General features: G+C 39.2%; 2 protein-coding genes and 1 long non-coding RNA gene across 3 annotated transcripts; 1 reads left to right on the top strand and 2 right to left on the bottom strand.

The window, feature by feature from the left end:
* Positions 1 to 849: 849 nt before the first annotated feature.
* LOC122077382 (putative receptor-like protein kinase At4g00960) lies at positions 850 to 5,544 on the bottom strand. Its single transcript, XM_042643323.1, has 6 exons — positions 5,338 to 5,544; positions 5,109 to 5,248; positions 4,820 to 5,030; positions 2,368 to 2,602; positions 1,952 to 2,102; positions 850 to 1,765 (listed from the first exon to the last, which is right to left on the bottom strand). The coding sequence occupies exons 1-6, from the start codon at positions 5,408 to 5,410 to the stop codon at positions 1,361 to 1,363; spliced, it is 1,215 nt and encodes a 404-aa protein (XP_042499257.1). The 5' UTR covers positions 5,411 to 5,544; the 3' UTR covers positions 850 to 1,360.
* Positions 5,545 to 11,595: 6,051 nt separating this feature from the next.
* Positions 11,596 to 13,099, bottom strand: LOC122075627. The gene is made up of 3 exons (XR_006139301.1): positions 12,112 to 13,099; positions 11,909 to 12,009; positions 11,596 to 11,809 (listed from the first exon to the last, which is right to left on the bottom strand). It is a non-coding gene; the product is annotated as an uncharacterized LOC122075627 (long non-coding RNA).
* A 7,518-nt stretch (positions 13,100 to 20,617) lies between these two features.
* LOC122076245 (cysteine-rich receptor-like protein kinase 7) lies at positions 20,618 to 21,180 on the top strand. Its single transcript, XM_042641575.1, has 2 exons — positions 20,618 to 20,761; positions 20,872 to 21,180. The coding sequence occupies exons 1-2, from the start codon at positions 20,618 to 20,620 to the stop codon at positions 21,178 to 21,180; spliced, it is 453 nt and encodes a 150-aa protein (XP_042497509.1).
* Positions 21,181 to 22,878: the final 1,698 nt, after the last annotated feature.

Here is a 22,878-nt window from a genome sequence, read left to right as displayed (position 1 = left end):
GATGCATTAGGTAGAAGCAGAAGCATCAATAGGTATGATATCATTTCAAACTCTATATCAAAATATATGTATATTTATGTGTGTGTGTGAAAGGAATAATCAAATAGTAAGTAGTAAGGAAAGGAATAATCAAATAGTAAGTAGTAAGGAAGATAGAATAAGGAGACATTATGGGCCATCTATGCACATAACAATGTGCTTGCATATCCTACAAAAGACAAAAGAAATAAATTCAATTTTGAATTGAATAAGAGAAATATATTATTTTTTTTTATAAAAATTGAAAGATAAACATTGGTTCTTGCATGATGGCTACCTGCTACCTCACATCTGTCCTCCCCATTTTATTTTCAGGCTTTCCAAGAAATCCATAGACCAGATCTAAACTGAAAGAAGAATTAAAAAATTGACCCATTGTGAACCGGGTTTTAATATTTAGGCCCAGGACATCTTTGAACAGTCCAGTCACAGGGCGACCCATTGGGCCAAAATGACCACAAAATTACAAACGAGAGAGGAATTTACCTGATCATGCTAAGAAGAAACAAGATGATAATATTGGACTGCTTGTATCATCACAAAGTTATGGTCAAACCAAGGTTTCAAAAACCAACCAAACCAACTCGGGAATCAAATCAAACAGTGCCGATTCCGATTCAAATTCACCCAAATTGATTGGAGTTGGCCAGATCAGTGACCGTTTCCAATCCAAACTGGCCAATCCAATTCCCGATTTTTAAACCATATTCTAAGAAATTCTGGTTTACATCCATGATCTTCGGCCCTGGATGGCCCCAACTTGCTACTTGCTAAAAACATACTATGTGGTACAAATAGGTGAACCGTCCATAAATAAATAAAACCGGCTCCCTTTCATTAATTTTCCCTTCACTAACTCAAATTTACATGGAAAAAAAAAAAAGAATAGCAACTCATCCTATTCTCTATAACCATAATATACAATACTAAAAAGGATTCAAAATTTTCAAATTTTCACAAATAGGGTAGCGCCACAATGGGGGTCTCAATCGATTGGTTTGGTATGGTTTCTGTCAGGGCTGAATCGGTTTTGAGCTGATAATGGACCAAATCAAAACCAAACTGCTAGCTGAAGTACGGTTTCAGTGGGTTTCTATCTCAGTCCGATTCAAATTGGTGTTTTATCCGGTTCCTGATTCGTTTTGGTTTTTTATACATTTACATAAAAAAATACTGAGAATAATGGGATTTTATCAGGTATGGCTTCTGGTTGGATTCGTCCGATCTGATTTCGATTTCGACCAGTTTTCATAAAATCCCCAACAAAACCAAACCAATAACAATTTGATTTGGTTTGAACTGGAAATTGACACCCCTAGAACTACCCTTGCATGGGACGCTTCCCATAAGAATGTGGTCTTGGGCTGGTGACAGTAGAAGTGGTAGCTGTATTGGTGTTTGTGGTAGTTGGGAATGATTGAGAAGAGGAAGATCTGGATGAAGCACCGGCACTAGAAGAACCGGCAGTGGCATGGGGTTTTGGAGTTCTTCCATATCTAGACCGGGTTACTCGAGGATAACCCGGTCTGGTTGGCTCCTCAAGAGTGCCAGCTCTCTTTGATAGCATCACCACCACTCGACGCATTGTTGGTCTTAACTTTGGGTCAGCTTGTGTGCATAATAAACCAATTTGTATGCACTTTGCAACTTGTTCAGTGATTGCACTTGATGCCAGGTATGGGTCCATTGTCTCCAAGCTCCTACCTTTCTTGTAAAGCTTCCATACCTGCAACAAAGGAACAATTATCAATAATATAGATTGGATCATAGTAAGAAATAATAAGTTCGAAACTTGAAAACAATCTTTTATGCGAAACAAGGGATAAGGCTATGTACATCTACCACTCCCAGACCTTGTAATAGCGAAAACCTCATGAAAAGGGGAGTTGGATGGGAAACTACTTATACATACCCATTCAAGTAGGTTCTGACAATCGGGGTCGAGGTTGAATGTGTAGTTCTTCTGGCCACTGATAAGTTCTAGTACCACTACACCATAGCTGAACACGTCCGCCTTCACTGACAATTGACCGTGCATCGCATACTCCGGTGCCATGTACCCACTAATTAAAACACTCATATTAGAATTTATCATAAGAATCCATCTCATCTTGAGCCGCATGATCTGGAGGCTCGGTCATCAAATCGAGCGATCAAAAAACAGCTTGAAGCAAGTAAAAGAGTAAACAATTGAACAAACAGATCTAAGGCTCCTTTTGGTAGCAAAGAAAATTAAAAGGAAGAAAAGTTAAAATTTTCGTAATATTCACTTCTCTACAATTTAACTCAACTTGCAACCAAATGGAGCCTAATTGAGTCACTACGTACTTGGTGCCAGCGATACGGGTGTTGACATGAGTCTGTGTATTGGCCTCAGGGAAGAGGCGGGCCATGCCAAAATCAGCGATCTTAGGGCACCACTTGTCGTCCAGCAAGATGTTGCTGGCTTTGATGTCCCTATGTATGATCACACTGTGTGAATCCTCGTGAAGGTAGAGCAGTCCACGTGCTACCCCTGCTATCACTTCATACCTTTTCTTCCAATCTAATTCCGCCGTTTTCCCTGCACCAGCACCAAAATCATAATCAATAATCTTATCGTCAACCGTCCATCCATCCTTGATCCCATGATCTTAGACCGCACTCCCGAAGTCATCGTTTATGACTTTTCTTCAGTCTCATTGTGCTTCAAAACCAGACAAAGACAAGTCAAACAAGTTGTTACTGCCGTAAAATGGAGTCACACGTCTTGGATAGTCCTCAGGAGTCATCCAACGGTGGAGACTCAATGGAGTGACTGTGACTTGGTAATGGATAATGAGGTTTCAGACGTGGGGATTACGTTTGTAAGACCACTTCTAATTTGCTACCACCTCATCTTTACGTCATCCATGATGTGGCAATTCAGCATAGCTATAACTGACACCTGGACACAGCTATGAGCAAAACACACTTTTGGCTTTTTCCATTAATAAGAAGGGAAAGAAGAAATAATAATAATATGTTGATTTTCTTCCTCCTGCCAAGTCCTACCCTTATAGTCTAGGAAAATAATCCTTTGTTTTTCTCATCCATGTTTTTCCTTGTTTTGCTATCTGCAAAACGCGACACGTGGACAATTTTAAGGTCAACGCACCGGATGTAATAATCCTCACCCAATCTTGACCGTTGGTCTCCTTGTTGTCCATGTGTCACGTTTTGCAGGTAGCAAAACAAAGAAAAACATCGATAAGAAAAACAGAGGATTTTGATCCTACAATCTATCCCCACTTGCTGTCAGTCAGTCTCATATCCCGGATTTTGCTGCAGATGGACAAGTGAGGAGAGAGAGAGAGAGATATATACAACACAGGAGAGAGAAAATACATCCCGGCATCAACTCCGGCAATTAGGGTGTCAAATCCAACTCGAACAAATTGAATTGATTGGGACCGATTGCAAACCAGATCGGACCAAAATCGAATCCTTATTGGGTAGTTTTATCATTAATTTTTTTTTAAATATGCCACCGCGTATGTCTTTCTCTTTCCCTAATAAGAAATGAAATATAAATACAAAGAGGTGCTTGCATATGCTTACACAGCCTAGCAACGAACTCAGTCCTATATATGAAAAAGGCAAGAGATTACTTCATAATAGCATGGCCATTGAGAGCGTGCATAGGGCATCAATAGGAATGAGATTTTTTATTTCACAATGAATGGGATAATAATTTTGTGCGCACTTGTATCTAAGTACAAGGGCAATACAATAAAAAAAATTTTTCTTTTTTTTTAATGAAAATATAAATTCAAACCAATATCAACCAGATAATGAAACAATGAGACCTCATTAAAGCAACCCGATAAAAACCCAAAATCAAATCAGGCTCAACTGAAATCTTCGTCTTAATGGTTGTTCAAATTCATTTTTGAGCTGATTCATGCTAAAAAAAAAAAAATGCACAAGACTCCCACTAATTCGAGGTCAAAATTAATTTAAACTGAATCGAAACTGGATCAAATCGGCCATTTCAAGGGGTGACCTGATCATTTCATCAATCAACCGCATAAATCATTTTCTAATTGTTATTTTCCAAAATGTGTCACTCGCACTAGAGTTTTTCAGATGCCTTTTCACATCTGAATTATTTATTTATTTTTTTCCTACTTTGTTAGAAGACTTTTGAAATTGAGTAGGTTCGGAGAACCCTTTCCCGCAAAAAGACCACTCCTATTGTACCTTTTATTTGGTAGAACACTCCTATTAAACTAAGGAAGGTATATTCGATAAAGTTTGATCATAACCGTATAAAGAGAATCAAAACTAAGCTCTAAACCGCCTCTAGTATGGTCAGAGTCAACTAGAAAGCACAATCTTCCATGGTCAAAAGAAGACGCCGAAGGTGACAATAAAGAAAGGAGGTCAACGCACGTGGGCACTGATGCATGAACACAGGTCATCTGATCCAACACACGTAATGAAACGTCAAAATGGGTTCACATTATTAATGTTGTACTCTGTATAGCACAACATAATTACCCAGGTGGGTCCCACACATCTCCGGCGAGCGAAGGGCATTTGGGTCGAGCCGCCGTGGACTAGGAACTAATTACTTTTCTGCCCACCAACAGAGACTCGAAGAACCCAAGAACAGAGCCCTAAGAACGAAGACAAGGCAAAGAAGATTGAAGAACAAGATTGATTCTTCTGCTAATTCAGTTCTTCGTCCTTAGGATTTCTTCCTTAATTTTCAGAGTTAACTAAGAGAAAAAGAGAAGAACGAAATGGGGGAACTCACTGAAGAGAATTTTGTCCAAGCTTTCATTAGAGACGTATTCGTAGACCAGAAGCTTCTCTGTGCCCTCAGCGCAGTAACCCAATAGATTCACAACGTTCCGGTGCTGCACCGTCGCTAACAGCGTAGCCTCATTCATGAATTCCTTCTTCCCTTGATTCGATCTCTGCGATAGCTTCTTCACTGCTATCTCTCTTCCATCACGCAATTTCCCCTGTATCATGAGAAGATTTCCCCTGACAATTATAAAAAATTCAAACACTACAATTCACTTAGGATTAAACTCAAATACCTTGTAGACAGGGCCAAATCCACCCTCCCCGAGCTTGTGATCAGAATGAAAATCTCTGGTAGCTGTGATAAGGGTTTGTAGAGAGAATTGCGTCTGTTCCTCGGCTGCGATCTTATCCAAGTCATCTTCTTTCTTTGATTCTGTTCATAAACAGAACCATTAGAAGGTAAATTCGAGAGAGATCGAACAATAGAGAGAGAGAGAGAGAGAGTAATGATGAGAAAATTACCTTTCTTAGAAAGCGATTTGAAGATTCTGATGATATACTTAAAGAAACTATTGGGTTTCTTCATGGATTTCATGTTTGATCCGTTTGAGTCATGGATTACAGACGATGACTGTTCGGAGATAATAACATTGGCAGGAGCTGTGAAGGAGGAAGCCTTGAGGTGACTTCTTGTCGACAAATGAAAGGTTGGTTTGATTGACTGAATCAACAACTCCGCGAAGCGATATAAATATCGGGTCGAAATCGGTAGAATCATTGAATCAATTCCGATTCTCCAGTTGTGAATCATGGATCGGAATCGGAACTCGGTTTACTTAGAACCGATTCTATCTGTTATTAAATGTGATGGTAGTTGAACATGATTTCCAATGGGTCCACAATCACAAGATCAATAAGAACCAGCTGGAATCCACCAGTTAAGGATTGCTTAAGATGCAATATTTCTTATTTAAGATTAGTTAATAATTAATAGTAATTGCGATTTAGGAGTGTTATTTTAATATTTTATGTCAGTTGTTTCTTTGTCATAGTCTCAAAAGTTATTTAATCTTAGGTTTATAAAAGGGTTTTAGAAATAGTTTGAAAACAACTTATCGTTATATCATCCTTAAAAGTTATTTAACTTTAGGATTGTAAAAAGATTTTAAAAATAATTTAAAAATAACTTATCATTAAATCCTCATTAAATGTTGAATTTTTTTTTTTTCAAAATATAATGTATATGTGAAATGTTAATGTTTATTCTCATTGGAAAACAAATGTATCATAATAAAAGAGCAAAAGAAAAAGTTATAAATTTTTTTTTTGGGGATAAAACAAGGCTATAAATTATAGAACACTTTGAGGGTGTCAACAGTACAATTCCATAGATCATAATTATAACTTATGTATGGCTATTACTACTAAAAAAAAAAAATATTAACTTGCATATGAGTATGCTAAAACTATAAAGAAAAATTAATGGTAATGAGAAAAAAAGGGGGGTAAATCTTACAAAGTTTCTTATATATTTTTTTTCTATTATGCCATGTGTTTATATGGAGATAATTTTGTAATTTGTCTTACCTAAAAAAAAATTGTAATTAAAGTGGAAAGTTTTGGATCACTTTCCCCTTCCCAAAAAAAAAAAAATCCTTTGAATTCAAACAAGATTAATTATGTAATTTTATTTTTCCCATTGCATTCTTGTTTAATTATTTCAATTCTCATAGGAAAAAAGAAAAAAAACAAAAATAAATAAATAAATAACACTGTACCTATGGAATGAGGTTTCTTGACTCAAACCCATGATCTCTTGATTGCAATAGAGTAACCTTGTTCCACTGGCTTTTTTTACGAAGTAAGAATTCAGGGAGGATCCTTTACCTAAAAACAACACATGAATAGTAAAAAAAAAAAAAAATTTTACTGTTCCCTGACTTATAGCGAGAAAAAAAAAAAAAAAGAAGAGACTAATTCACTTTTTTTTCTAAATTCACAAATACCTCCACGTTTTGATATTTTCAAAACAAGGAACCCTTTTAAGATTTTATTTGTTTGAATGCGAATCATGGGTAGCAGGAAAGTTCGTGCGAGGACTTCCCAGACGTAAAGCCGCCATATTAGAGAGAGAGAGAGAGAGAGAGGCCACCACGTAAAGCTAAGCTGGAGGCTTGAGTCGCTTGACTGGTGACACGAGGGGGCGCTGCCTCTGCTTTTCACTCTTCAAAGTTGAAACCCAATTCAGAACCTTGACACGCCACGAGACGCATGCCCTGTATTCGATATGCTATCACATCTGCAGAACAATCAATCAAAGGTGGGGAAGCTTGTACTTTTTCCATGATGGGTCAGGGAGGAAATGGGAACAACGGCTTAAGTTGTTAGTTGTAGGCTCTTTTCTAAGGTGGAATCTTCTCACTCTTCCTAACTGATTCAAAACCGATGGATCTAGCCATGAGTAGATTGTGGAGACTTCTAAGAGGCCTTCGATGACTTATGGCTAGGGGGTGAAAGACTCGGAGAGTGAGATGCAATAAGGTCGTTGAATAAACTATGGTTAGGGCTATCTAAAGCAAATTTAAACAGGGATCAAAATGAGTAAGGCATCGTACTTAGAATATATAATGTACTGTTGCTTGTTGAGAAAGTCATCGTATTTTAGGGGTTTTTTGAGCTAGGGTTTCAGGACAAGTTTTTTTGTCGCTGTTTGGGTGTAATCTCTCTTCTGCATAGTGAAACATCTTATTTTTCGCCCGAGGACATAGCACACCACCCTGGTGTGTGAACCTCGTTAAATCTCAATATCGTGCGGATCTTTTGTCTATTTTATTTTCGTATTTCTTGGTGTTTGATCTAACACTTAAGACTAGGGGGTAAAAAGCTCAAAGAGCGAGATGCAATAAGGTCGTTGAACAAAATATGGTTAGGGCTATCTAAAGCAAATTTACATAGGGATCGAAATGAGTAAAAAAACATTTATATTATATGAGTGTTTAAAATACCCTCAACCATTTATATGTCCAAAATTTCCCAAAATATATACTCGTGCCAACTAGTGATGGCACTAATTATAATTTATCAAAAAAAGAAAGAATTCTCCTGATGGCGTAGATATATGCCAAGATCCATTAGTGCAGAAAAACCATGCTACCCCCACATTGAAGTGCGTTAGCCTCTAATTGACAGCATGCTGGTATGTATCTACACCAGCAGATAGCGTTTCCTTAAATTATGCTTGACTTGTTAATGTCATGGGAAATTGGAATGAGAACATTGCTCAGAAAAGAGGGGGAAAAAACCCATTAATTTAAGATTCACATAGTTAGGATAGGGAAGAAAATTTGTGACAGATTCTTTAGCAACCATTTTGGAATGTATTGATTAACTATCCTAGCTTGATGGATTATCTAAACGTAAAAGCTTGAACTGTTAGGTGGGGATTGGGGAGGCCCCTACTGGTGCATGAAGTCATTTTTGTCTTAAAATTAGTTAATGTAGGATTATTGTCATTGCTCGAGTTAGTTGGTTATGGGTTCGAGTCTTGGCATGCCCACTATCGCACATTGGTCCTGTGGAAGCACTGCTTGCAGTACGGGGGCTTGTCCTGGGGCTATGATCACTACCATGGAGCACCCTTTTTCCACTACCAAAAAAAAAAAAAAAAAAAGAGAGAGACAAAAGATACAAAGTGAAAGAGGGGGGTGGGGCCTACAACTATCATCACCATTTTCTCTCATTGGACCTCAATAAATGTGTGAACGGATCAGGTTCATGTGCGTCCCTAGTTTGTGGATTTAGGATCTATTAAATGAAGAGAGATTGATTCTAAATCCACGGATCAAGGTCGTTCTCGTACGTGAACCTGACCTGCTCTCAATAAATGTTTTGTGACATTAAGAAAAATAGATATTTATAATAATAATAATAACTCATCTATTTTTTTGGGCGGAGATTGGGCACACCGCTAGTTTGGGCAGCCCAGCAGCAATGTGCCCAAGCTTTTTTCCTTACTATTTCTTTTGAGGGGGCGAGGGGGAGAAGTGTTTCCGGTGGGGGAGTCGCTGGATCCAGCCTGAAGAACTAGTCTAGAGGACCCTTCCTCACTCAAGTTTCGCATCTTGTCCCGCAACTGTAGAATAGGTTAACTGTGATCCTACCGAAGAAGGATGACCCATCTTTCTCAGGTCATTTTGAAGAGCGATCAAAATCCCATTCTGAGGAGAGATCCTGTTCCCGAAGTTACACTTGAGGTAGGACACACATCTATTCTAACTAGGATAAAAGTAGCGATGCGAGACATGTAACAACTAGATCCAATCCAACATCAGGGGCACAACAATCCCGGTGTTGGAATGAGGGCTAATGAAAGCGCAAAGAAAAATCAACATATGTATCATTTTTCATTTCATGGGGGACAGGTCGGTCATTTTGCCCCCATGTGTCAAGGAGCATGGGCCACACTCTCCACATAAACCATTTTCCCTCCCTTTTTAATATATAAAATATGTTACTTTCCTCTCATGTTGGTGGTCCTGTTGTCTTTAGAAATCTGATTCATCCAGTCATGTGAAGTTTTTTGCGGCAGAGTCGTCACATCAAAGTGCCCTGTACTATTTTTGCTCCCGTGATTGAGCTACTTAACTCTTCCATAGCATTTTTTTCATAATTGTACAAGCTTTAATTTCTATATTTCTTCAATTGTGCTACATTCTTTTTACCTGTGAAAAAAAATCATTCATTTTTCTTTATTGATTAAAATCTTATTTACTTCACTTAACATCACATCTAACCAGTCTTTTAAGAATTTAGATCGGATTGGCCGGATCAGCCTTGATTTCAATTGATTCAGGCCGATCTGATCGATCAATTCATACTGAATTTCTCGGGTTACAGCATATTTTGGTCTATTCTAACTGATTCCTGACCAACCGAAACCTCATTACAGAATCGAAAGGGACCGATTCCGGATCAGTGTTCCATTATTTTAAACCCTGCAACTAACAAAATCTAAATGGAGGCTTAAATTTTTTACATTATTTTTTTAGATAAATATTCATATAAAATGATTGCTGTAAATGATCTACAGACTCTTACAAAATTGGAGCCATTCAAATTGGTGTTGGAGAGGATCTTTTTTCGAAGCATATAGCCTATAGGCCCTACACAAGTTGCCGCTTAGGTCCAGATCACTATTGCATGTGCAAGAATCTACACATTGATATCATGACAACTTTTTTTCCATAAACTAATTGATGGGCACTAAGAATCAAACAATGTCCAAGATTCGAAAAAAAAAAATCATATTTTGGGCATTGATATGATCTTATAAGAGCATTGTTATATAAATTAATTGAACCATGCTACAAAATATTAATGGTTGAGCCACCCATTAAAGGTTAAATGGGTGAATCCAAACCCAATTATTTACCTTTCAGTGATGAAGAAACATTGTAATTTTCTTTCAAAATGTCATCAAAACAGTAACAAGTAGGTGTTTTTCTACAAGAACCTGAGAAGACTAGTGTTTTGGTGCAGAGAAGAAAAAAACAGGGATAATGAATAGTCACCCCTCCTCCAGCACCTAACATCAAATTTAGGTGCTAAAGCATTACAAAAAGATCAAGCATGTAGTCATTCAACCTCTAAGGATCAAGGAGACCTGGAAAGAATTATATAAATTAATTCAGGAAGCTAATTAAGAAGAATCAAACAACTCAAATTGTTTTGGTTTGACTAAAAGAGCTAGTAATCAAGTTTGCAGGTACAGCATGACTAGTCCTAGAACAGAGGTTACAAGAACAATACTACAGAATTAAATCCAATCACAGTGAATATGATCTGAGGATGGGCTTCAATTTTCTTGTGGTGATCAACTGAATGAATTGGTTCAATTTTCTATTTAATTTCCTTCTGAACATCTAAATATGACAATCAAGGGGATAAATAAGGATCATCAGCTGAAAATGGTGGAGAAAAAAGAATAGTGCAAGATAGTTTTGGACCATTTCTCTGCCACAGAGTTACCACAGAAACAGTTGGATAGTTTCAGGAAAATGAAAAATGCTATTGTTGCAGCAATAGCCCCAGCCTCTAACATATCAAACTGAGAAACTTATATGTGGGGATACAGAAGCAATTCACTCAAGAAGGCAGATTGGATGTAGATGCTATATAGATTGGTTTCTGTCAACACAGTTTTGGGTTCAGATCCAACTTAGGACAGAGGACATTTATCAGAAAAAAAGGCTGATACACAGGTGATACATGTCCTATGTATCAGCCTCTATAAGGTGGGGTAGAAGTACTAAAAATGACACAATAAGATAAACTTCAATATGTAAAATACCCAAACAATGACCCTCAAAACAAAAAAGCCAAATATACAGCATCACAACAAACCATATCAAACAGTCCAGTGGGGGGAGAGAGAGAGAGAGAGAGAGACTGAACCTAAATCCAACAACAAATTATCCATCCATACCTGATACCAAACATATCAAATTCCATACTTAGTTGCAGCTGAAGTCATGAACCATGTTTGTCTCCAGGTTTTGGTCTAGTCCACTTTGGAATCAGATCATAGACACAAGGATTGAATCAATAAGAATTAAGAAGCAAAATGAGTACAATAAATTGCTTTGTATAACCTCATTTAACCATAACAACTTCAATTGATACTCACATCCTAGTGGCCTACCCCAATCTCAACAATCCACATCCATTATACTCCCAGAAGTGAAAGTTCCTTCCAGAAACTCTTAAGAGGTATAAATTTAATTCAAAAGCCACTAAGAATTCATCTCATTAATTTGCAATGTGACAACTATTTCGAAAGATCTAATGTTCATCAAATTACCTTTTGATGAATTTTTCAAGCTCCCTTGGATCAGTGACAAGGACTTTGATACCCATTTGCATTTTTTTGTCTTCTAAATATTAAAATCAAGGCAGAGGATAGACACACGGTCCTAGGTTCGATTGATCATCTGTGCTAATTAACCAAAACACATAAATAAATAAGATGATGAAATAAAGAAAGAACCAAACAATAAATCAAGTAATCAATGGACCTAAGGAGAGGTGTACTGACATATCTGGAAGTGAAAATGATATTCCTGTGGAATTGCTCATGCATTTGTCTTCGTCATCTCTAGAGTTTGAGCTTTGAGGAGGTCGTGTTCTCTCGATCAACTAAAAATAATAAGCAAAAAAAGAAGCAAAAATTATGAGATATCGACATGAACTCCACTGCAACAGAATTGATTGAAAATTTAACTAATGCATTGTGGTTACCTATTGATGTGGAGTGTCTCATCCTGTCCGCTTCTGTTGTTGTGGAAGTTGTTCCTCATTTGATCTTCTCTCCATCGATGAAGATTTTTGGGATGTGGGTTATCTTGCTCCAATCCTCTCCTATCTCCTTTTGGCAACGCCATCTCAAGACTGGACACCTCATGATCGTCAACTCTTGGAGTGCGGAGAGATGCTGCAACTCTCCCCCTCAGGTATTGACTTGATCTTAGAACATGTTCGAATATCCAGAATCTCAAGTGATGTGAGTTGCCTTAAGTCTTCAGGTAACGGCGAGTAAGGTGACTTTCTCACACGCAACAACTTGAGCTTAGGGAGGAGCATGTGGTTGTTTGGTACTAATGACTTTGAAAATGAACCTGCAACTTCCTTTAAAATCAACTCCTCAATGTATAGAAAAGGAAGATGGGATGATGGAGATGGTGGCATCCAATTCAAGTTTGGACATTTCCATATCATCAATTTCCTCAGGAATGTAGCTTGGGTAAGGTGTTGTGGGAACAACCTTAACTTGGGCAAATCAAGAAGAACAAGATATTGGAGACACGGCATAAAGATGAACTCTTTCCCATCTTCTTGTACTCTCACATCCCACTCCTCCAAATTTCGCATTCCACCCAATTGAAATACTTTCAAATTTGGGAATATTGTGTCAACCCCACCATCAGTTGCAAAAAGCTCAACACCCATGAATTTCACCTGATTCATTCCAACTATTACAAGGGTTTCAACGGATTGTAGTTTCCCTAAAGTCAGAGGCAATTCCTTACACTTCCTGCATCCATAGAGTTCCAAGAAAACCAGACTGGAGAAAGTCATGAAATCCACGTGACTACCCATCCAACTGGGGAACACATAACCAGGCTAATCAACAATTGATAGTTTCTCAAGGTTTGGATGTGGTCGGAGACTTTGCAGCACATCCTCGATCCTCCTGGACAGCACATCTCCTTCATCAACTTCAACTTCTTCTTCTTCCCCTTCTTCACTGTAATCCCCATCAACTCTTGAAACACCAGTATATTGATTAAAATATAAATACAGACCACAAAGATGTTGCTTATTCTTCAAGCTAGCCATCTTGGCCTCATTTCCATTTTCCACTTTCCCCAAACCTATTATGCGGAGAAAATCTTTAGATTTTGTTTGGTTGCAGGGAAATTAAAGGGAAGGAAAATTAAATTTTCATACTTAAAAAAAAAAAAATGTATGTAATCATTACCTCATATGACTATAACATTAATGTTAAATCATTCCATATTTGGTTATAAAATTTCATTTTACTTTACATCTAAAACCCTTTGCTATAATATATAAAATAAAAATTACATGTAAAATGTATCATTACTACATATGGTTAAAAAATTAAGTAGTTTATACAATTATAATGAATCACATGGGGTAATGATTACAAACATTTCTATTTTAAGTATGAAAATTTCACTTCACTTATTTTTAAATTTCACTTACAACCAAACGGAGCCTTAAGGAAGTTGATATCTTTCACTTCTCCAATCTTACATTCTCCTCTCTCCTGTCTCCACTCCACCAATAATGAAGCTGACAAACCACGTAGTTTGCTTAATTTCCGAATTCCTTCCGAAAAGTAACTTAATTGGCAACATTCTATCAGATCAAGACCAATCAAATTGGCCAATCTCCCAGTCCCTTCTGGTAGTTTACAAAGATTACTACATAACCCAAGGTCTAATAATTGCAAGTTGTATAGACTAGTCACTGTTTTAGGTAGTTCTCTAAACTTGGCACAAGACGATGTATCAACTTCCTTATCTCATTTGGAAGCTCTTCAAGGTAAGTACCACCCAAGTTTAGTGTCCTCAGACAACTTAAGTGACGAAATAACTCAGAAGAAATTGAGGGAATTTGTCCATAGATTTTGAGAGTGCGCAGTTTCTTTGCCTTTTAAATGTAAGAAGGAATTGTATATATCTCTTGTATTGATAGACATAAATGACGGGCTTTACTAAAGTTAAATTCCTGAGCATTAGTATCTTTAATCATCAAAGTAAAGCATTCATTTTCTACAAGGGATTTTGCAAAATCATGAACAACATCATGCATTTGGTAAAGTTGTCTTCTTCCTTTTGATTTCTTAACATCTTTTTGAAGAAATGAATGTTTGACCAAATTATTAAAGTACTCATCTCCTAATCTAACCAAATCTCCGCCACTTGTTCAAAAATTGTCCTTGAGAAAGCCTTGTGACATCCATGTTGGAATTGTGACCATTTTGTTAATATAATAACCTCTTGGGGTGAGAGAACAATATGCAAAGCATTGTTTTAAATGAGAGGGCATATCATTATAGCGTAGAAATAGAGCTGGCAAGACTGGTTTATCAACGGTTGATACAACCTTCCATACATCATTTTCCGACACATTTTACCATTCTTTTTTTGACTCTTTGAAGAGCAAAAGACATCCTAAACTCTTTGCCGAAAGAGGCAATCCCTTACACTTACTTTGCAAGTTCCATGCCAATTTCTTTTAATTTCTCACATGCTTCTTCTTTCCTTCCAACAAAGGCATAATGTCTCAAAAATAACCAACAGGCTTCGTCAGACATTATTCCTAATCTATGGACATATACCGTACCCATCATGTCTACAACCCTCTCATTGCATGTTGTGAAAGTTATTCTACTTCCATGAAAACCGTATTTGAGAGAAAACTTCAATGGATCCCATTGCATAGGATCTTCATTCCACACATCGTCTAGGACGAGTAGGAATTGTTTTCCATCAACAAAACTAGTCAATTGACAATGCACATCTTCCCATGTGATCTCACCACCTTGGGTGACAATGGTCCCACCAATTTCTCTAACAATCTGCATGGCAACCTTCACTTTATCAAAAGATTGAGACACATAAATCCACATTCTCTTATTAAAATGGTTCTTCACCCTATCATCATTGAGGCAAGTTAGGCAAGTGTAGTTTTGCCCATACCTTCCATACCCACAATGGAGATATTGGGGACTCTAGAAACCACTTCTACTTGTTGACTATCCTCACACAACAACTTGCTTATTATGATTTCTCTATCCATCTCACGACCAAATACCTCATTAACATCAACGAAGGAGCTAATTTCTAGTCTCCTCCTCCTTGACTCATCATCTATATTTTCATTTCTACTGCTAGTTTCACTAAAACCAAACTTATTTTTCTCACTTGCAATCTTATCCAATTTGTCTCTTATCTCTTTTATCTTATGACCAATGTTACGGCGCAAACCAATTTGCTTGAAACAATAGCAAGGAGAAAAGAAGTTGCGAAAAAGGCATACCTTCTTAACAAGAGAAGCATGAGCATCATCATCATCATCATCATCATCATCATCATCATCATCTATATGTGAATAAGATTTGAGAAGAATTGATGTGCTCCACTCATCCAACACATTATCAATATCATAGGTTGCATCTTTGAGATTTTGCAACCAAAGCTTCACTTCAGCATTAATAGCGTACCTCGGATCTTCCCTGATATGGGAAGGCTGATATGGTCCAATCTCTATATATTCTCCATATATTTTATTTCCCATTATCCCCACATGTAATATTCTGTAATATTCTCCTACCATATAACACATAGTTAACTAGGGTTTCCTACTGTAATCTTATATAATCTCTCTATTGTTAGAGCTTGATTTAATGAGAAACACAAGTATTTTCATGGTATCAGAGCACCCTACGCTCCTATGAGTCTTCTTTCTTTCTTCTTTCTTTTCTTACCCTTAGTCACAATATCATCTCCATGGCCACTGAAGAAACCACCGTCGGTGCCCTTCCCACTACACAGGCCATAGAGCCTGTCGCTCTTGCTGCTCCCTCTCTCTCGGTGTTCTCCTCGCCCCACCACTATCTTTTCATTAAACTTTCTCCCACAAAATTTTTTTCTCTAGAAGAAGCAGTTGGTACCATTCCTCAAAAGTCAGCGCCTCTTTGGCTTTGTCGATGGCACCACTCCCTATCCCAGCGACCCTATCGAGGCCACAACGTGGCATCAACAAGACGCACAGCTTGTTAGTCTCCTTGTTGCCTCTCTTTCCGAGGATGTTGTTCCTCTGATCTTGGATAGGGATACCAGTCATGACATCTGCGTCACACTCTCTATTGCGTTTGGCTCGGCATCTCCTACCAGACTCATGTCTCTTTATCTCAGTCTTCAGAATCTTCGCCAAAAACCTGAGGAAACTATGACACTATTACTTTAGCGCGCCAAACTTCTTTCTGATGAATTGTCTGCCGCCGACGAACCTCTCAAGCAGGCCAATTTCAATATTTATGTGTTGCGATCTCTTTGCGAAGATCTACAGGGTATAGTACCCTCCATTCTCACTCGTGAATCTATACCCACCTACACCGAGCTGCATGCCCTGCTTCTCAATCACGAGAGCCTTCGTGTATTCTCCAAATTATCTGTCACTAAGGCCACAGACACCAACTCCTCCGCTCCCGTAGCCAACATTGCACAATGGTCCTCCCCTTCCCCTAACCATTCTGGCACTCAATCCTCTGGCCGAGGATCTAATAGGGGTCATGGGGGGCGTGGCCGTTTCGGACGTGGTCGTGGATGCCAGTCTCAACAATCTTTTGGACGATTCTACTGTACCATCTGCCAACGGACCAACCAAAATTCTAACACATGTTACTATTGACCTCGGCAATACCCTAAACCCTACCCTACTGTCCTTTCCTCTTGTAATAATTTTCCTCCCACTGCCCATTATGCCCAACCTAGCCTGCTACCAACCCCCACCCATGCCTCTCCCTCTCCCTACCCCTCAAAGGCTTTAACCTGCTACCCTGACACCGGTGCAACACACCATATTACCCCAGATCTGAACTCTCTTTCTACATATGATGGTTACTCAGGTAATGATATTCTACAGGTTGGCAACGGTAAGGGTCTCCCAATTTCTAATGTTGGTTCCTCTCGTATTTCTTCTCCTTCTCGTTCTCTCTCTCTGAATAATGTTCTTCATGACCCCTCTATCACCAGACCCCTTCTCTCTGTTCATAAGTTTGCTAAAGATAATGGTGTGTTTTTTGAGTTTCACCCTCCTCATTTTCTTGTGAAGGATTAGGATACCAAAACGATAATCCTTTCCAGTCTGAGTAAAGGGGGTCTTTATACCCTAAAGCCTACAACTCCTACTCCTCCTCATGCTAGTATTGTTGAAAGAACCACCCTAGACGGTTGGCACTCTCGTCTTGGTCATCCTCATGAGTGCCTACTTTGTCACATTGTTTATCACAATAAGCTTCTATGTCAATCGTCTCGCCTTCAGACTCTCTGTAACACCTGTCAACTTGGCAAATCTTGTCGCCTACATCTTCCTTTATCTACTTCTTGTAGCCTTTTTCCATTAGATCTTGTGTTTAGTGATGTTTGGGTCCTTCCCCTACGCCCTCCATCTCAGGGCATCGTTTCTTTGGAATTTTTGTGGACGATTTTACTAAATATATATGGTTTTTTCCTTTAGGCCATAAATCTAAAGTCTTCTCTGTTTTTCATTCTTTTAAAGCACTTGTTGAACGGCATTTTTCTCGTCAAAATGAAACAAGTTCAAACGGATTGGGGAAGTGAATTTCGCACCCTTCCCACATTCTTCTCTATGGTTGGGATCTCTCATTGCCTCTCCTCTCCACACACTTATGCCCAACAAGTGTCGGTTGAACGTTGACACCGTCACATCACTTAGACGGGTCTTTCCCTGCTCGTCCATGGCTCGGTTCCCATGCAATATTGGCATTTTGCCTTCAAGACTGCTATCTATCTAATTTAACCGGATGCCTTCTCAAGTTTCTCATAATCTTCCCCCATTCCAACTATTTTATCATAAGGCTCCAAACTACACCTTTCTGCGCACCTTTGGGTGCCTTTGCTACCCTTACCTTTGTCCCTATAACTGCCATAAGATGGATTTTCATTCCACTCCCTGTGTGTTTCTTGGATACAGTCCTTCTCACCATGGCTATAGGTGTCTTGATAGGGTCACCAATAAGTTCTACATTGCACGCCATGTTCGGTTCGATGAGTTTTCCTTTCCTTTTAACTCTCCTTCAATCCTTGGTCTCCCTCCGCCCTCGATTTTCCCTTCTCCATCTCCTTGGGCTGTCATTCCTACACGGGTTCAGCACTTACCGTTGCCACCATAGCGGCCTGATCCCATCTCCCTTCCAGCGCCACCCCCTTCTCCACCTATACCCACACCACCTCCCTCCTCTCCTTCCCCACTTCCCACGCGTAACCTTGCCACCAACCCTTCCTCACAGCTGTCCCATAGCACACCACCCTCCCCTCCATGCCGCTCATGCCCTTTCCTCGAGCTCTACACCTCCACACCTCCACACCTCCAACCGTACCCACCAGTCCCTCACCTACATTACCTAACCCCACCACCCCACCTGCTGCTCCTTCCAAGGTGCATACCATGACCTTGCGCCCTAGACCACCACCACCACCACCACCACAAGCCCTCACTGCCAATCACACACCTTTCTCCACCCCTAAGCCCACCTCCTTCATACAGGCCCACAAAATTCCTGAATGGCGGGCAGCCTTGGGTGAGGAATTTAATGCCTTGGTTCAAAATGGTACTTGGTCCTTAGTACCTCCCTCTCCGCATCAAAATTTGGTTGGATGCAAATGGGTGTATCGCGTCAAGAGGAAGGATGATGGATCCCTTGAGCATTATAAAGCTCACTTAGTCGCTAAGGATTTCCATCAATAACATGGTGTAGATTACACAGAAACTTTCAGCCCTGTGGTTAAGGCTACCACTATTCGCACCATTATTTCTTTGGCTGTTACCCGTGGGTGGACGATCCATCAGCTTGATGTCCATAATGCTTTCCTCCACGGCATTCTCCATGATGAAGTTTACATGACTCAGCCCCCTGGCTTTAGCGATGCATCTCATCCATCCCATGTGTGTTACCTTCATAAGTCCTTATATGGGCTTAAACAGGCCCCTCGAGCATCGTTCCATCGCTTGTCTACTTTTCTCCTTCAATATGGTTTTGTGGCCTCGCAAACTGACCCATCGCTCTTCATCTACAGGAAAGGTGATTCCATGCTTTATGTCTTGGTTTATGTAGATAATATTTTGGTTACAGGAACTACATCTGCTCCAATCGCCCAACTGCTCTCTTCTTTGGCTTTGGAGTTCTCAATCAAAGATCTGGGTCCCTTACATTTCTTCTTGGGTATTGAGGAGCAGCCCCACTCCAAGGTCTCCTCCTTACCCAGTCTTGGTATAGTGGTGATCTTCTGCAATGCACTGGTATGACTGATTGTAAAAGTGTTCTTACACCCATGGCTACCACCGCCAAACCATCTCTTTCAGGGGGTGTACCGATGGCTGATCCCACTCTTTATCGCTCGATTGTTGGTGCTCTCCAGTATGTGACTCTGACTCGACCCGATGTCTCTTTTCCGGTCAACTGTCTGTCAGTTCATGCACGCTCCGACCGAGGATCATTGGGCCCTTGTAAAGCAGATTCTCAGATATCTGAAGCAAACACAGTCTCATGGTCTTCTTTTTGGCCGATCCACTACCCCATTCACGCTCCAAGCCTTCTCTGACACTGACTGGGCTGGCAATGGTGATGATAGGAAATCCACTGGAGGTTATGCTATCTATCTTGGTTCTAATCTGATCTCCTGGTCTTCTCGAAAACAACAAACCGTGGCATGTTCCTCCACTGAATCAGAGTATAAAGCTCTGGCCGATGCTGCTATGGAGCTTATTTGGTTGGAGTCCCTGCTTGAAGAACTTGGCATTCCACTTCATGATTCATCGATTCTGTGGTGTGATAATATCGGTGCGACCTATCTATCAGCCAATCCGATCTTTCATGCCCGAACAAAGCATGTCGAGATCGACTTCCATTTTGTTTGTGACCGTGTTGCCAAAAAGCAGTTGTCTGTGCAATTCATCTCCACTAATGACCAGCTCGTTGATGCTTTGACCAAACCTCTTCCTACGGCTCGGTTCCAGTTCATGCGGGACAAGTTGAGGATCTGCTCTGCCCGTCAACTTGAGGGGGTGTAATAGCGTATCTCAGATCTTCCCTGATATGGGGAGGCTGATATGGTTCGATCTCTATATATTCTTCATATATTTCATTTCCCTTTATCACCGCATGTAATATTCTGTAATATTCTCCTACCATACAACACATAGTTGACTAGGGTTTCCTACTGTAATCTTATATAATCTCTCTATTGTAAGAGCTTGATTCAAATGAGAAATACAAGTGTTTTCACTCTTCAACAAAATTTTGTTGGTGAGAGACTTGCTTCCTTGTATTGCTTTCTTCCAAAAGAAAACATACTTCTCTTACCTTATATTCTTTCTCTCATTCTCCCATGTAGTTAGCAAGGATATAATCTTTAGCTTTCTATAATACTAAATAAAGAGTGATTCCTTTATGATGAAATGCAGTGGATACATGCCTCCGGAGTACGCTTTAAAGGGTTTGTTTTCTGTGAAGTCTGATGTTTTCAGCTTTGGTGTTATTGTGCTCGAGCTGATAAGCGGGAAAAAAAATAGTGGTTTCCACCTTACACAAGATTCTCAGACGCTGCTGGAATATGTATGTTCCAAATGCAAATCCCCCCCCCCTCCCTCTCTTTTCCAGAGAAACAAGCTGTGAAATGGATTTGTTTTCTTAAATATAATTTTATCTGAGGTTTAAAATTTCAGGCCTGGAGACTATGGCATGAAGAAAAGGGTTTGGAGTTCATAGATCCTCTGTTGAATAATTCATGTCCAACATCAGAAGTTTTGAAATGTCTCCTTATAGGGCTTTTGTGTGTTCAAGAAGATCCCAAGTACAGACCTACTATGTCATCTGTGGTTATGATGTTGAAGAAGAGACTCGATGCCCTGCCTCAACCTAGACAACCTGCCTATGCTATGGGGAGCAAGAGCATTGAATCAGATCCATTTTCAGTAAGTGGTGAGAGTTCTTCGGTAAATGAGGCTACTTTTTCTAGTTTTGAACCTAGGTGAGGAATCAATGAAGTGTGTTATTCATCCTCATAATGTAAATGCTGTATAGTTGCAAGATATTATTAGAGGTTACAATATTATGAACCTGTTCATTGCTGAGAGCAATGGCAAATTTTGGCAAGAAATATTTTTACTTGAACATGTTTGCACTCCCCAACTAGGTCAGAGTTGAGTGTTAAAGATTTTACATCGTTTTCAAGGAAGTAGTTAGTACATGACTCAGCCTTTCCATGCTTATGGTCTTTTGCTTCTGTGCATGCACCTTGTATTACAGTTTTAGTCATAGGTAAGTAATGAAGATCATGACTTGAGATCCCATTACACAACCTACCCTCTTGATTTTTTTTTTTCACAATCTGTAGGGATCATAAACCTAAAGGTGAGACTTTGATGGAACAGATTTGGATTGAGGATTTGAGGAACACAGTAACCTAGAATGGCCCCCTGATATGGGTTAATTTGGTAATCCTTGCCTAAATATTTGTGTCCCATCAATTTTCTAATCGGTGGCCAATGGCCAATCAGTCCTACACCTCAAGGACACAAAACAATACAATAAAAAAATAAATGGGTCAAAAGGTTAAGGGTTTATCCTCCACGGCTTACCCACATGCATTACCTAAAATATCTATTGCGTGTCAATTCAGTTGATACGTGGACAGGTGGAACTCAAGTTCTCTTGTTCACATAATTTCAACTTAAATAGAGTTTGCCAAGTGACAAAATATAGGTTTAAAAGATCTGGACTTTAAGAGAATGCATAATGGCGTAGTATTAATAGATACACATGCATAATAGTAGTAAATGAGAGGGTATTTGATTGATTGATGGACTATGCACAATTCTGTCACGTGCGGATGGACCAGAACGTAGATCTGTCATTCAATACCAGGATGGTTGGGCCAAGAGGAAAAGGACCACCCCCAAAAAAATCATCAATTTCCCCCTTTTCGAGAGCTACCGGGTATGCCCTTTTTTGCTCTTTCTATGCAATGGTTTTTAAATAACCACATTACTCGTCCACATGGCACAATAAAATATGGTTGGATGGCTCTCAAATTAGATATGTCCAAAACCTATGATAGGCTAGAATGGGTACATGTTAGAGCAAACTTCGAGTTCTCAAGGTTTAGCTTTGGTTTTTTTATTTTTTGGTTAACCCTCAATGGGCATTCGTCAAAGTTGTCGCTCAGCCCATATTTGTTTATACTAGCTATAGAGGGTTTGTCTAGACTCCTTAAGGTTTATCGTGACCTTAATTTGTTTAAAGATATTAAGGTTGGATCAGAAGCTCCCACGATCTTTCACTTGTTTTTTGCTAATGATTCTCTTAATTTTTTTCGATCTACTGAAAATGATGCTTTGACTATTCAAGCAGTCTTCTTATTAGATGAAGATGTACCTTTACTAAAGAAAACCCCACTCATAGGGAAATTAATTTTCTGACCATATAAATCTTGAAAATCTTCATTATACTAGATGTTTTCCTATGGATAATGGCTCTCTGTATCTAATAATCATGTTGTGCCTAAAAGGGGTTTTAAAAAAATAAAAAATAAAATGAAATAAAATAAAATAAAATTTTTTTTAGAATAGAGTTAATTCATCGTGTGAACTCAACTTATGTCTCTGGAAAGCCCCATTATTATCTCAGGCACCTTAGGAAATGATCCTTGGAAGGGAAGCAGCTGGGCTAGT

This window comes from Macadamia integrifolia, chromosome 4 (genome assembly GCF_013358625.1).
Source record: "Macadamia integrifolia cultivar HAES 741 chromosome 4, SCU_Mint_v3, whole genome shotgun sequence".
Lineage (NCBI taxonomy): Eukaryota > Viridiplantae > Streptophyta > Magnoliopsida > Proteales > Proteaceae > Macadamia > Macadamia integrifolia.
Note: the sequence above shows the minus strand (reverse complement) of the source record. Positions and strands in the feature narration are given on the sequence as shown.

Bases quoted from the DNA above. Each gene is read 5' to 3' on its own strand.
- LOC122076245 (XM_042641575.1), top strand. From the start codon at position 20,618: ATGCCTCCGGAGTACGCTTTAAAGGGTTTGTTTTCTGTGAAGTCTGAT. The intron at 20,762-20,871 runs GTATGTTCCAAA...TTAAAATTTCAG, and splicing joins CTCAGACGCTGCTGGAATAT to GCCTGGAGACTATGGCATGA.
- LOC122077382 (XM_042643323.1), bottom strand. From the start codon at position 5,410: ATGAAATCCATGAAGAAACCCAATAGTTTCTTTAAGTATATCATCAGA. The intron at 5,249-5,337 runs GTAATTTTCTCA...GTTTATGAACAG, and splicing joins CAAATCGCTTTCTAAGAAAG to AATCAAAGAAAGAAGATGAC. The intron at 2,103-2,367 runs GTACGTAGTGAC...TGTTTTAATTAG, and splicing joins ACCCGTATCGCTGGCACCAA to TGGGTACATGGCACCGGAGT.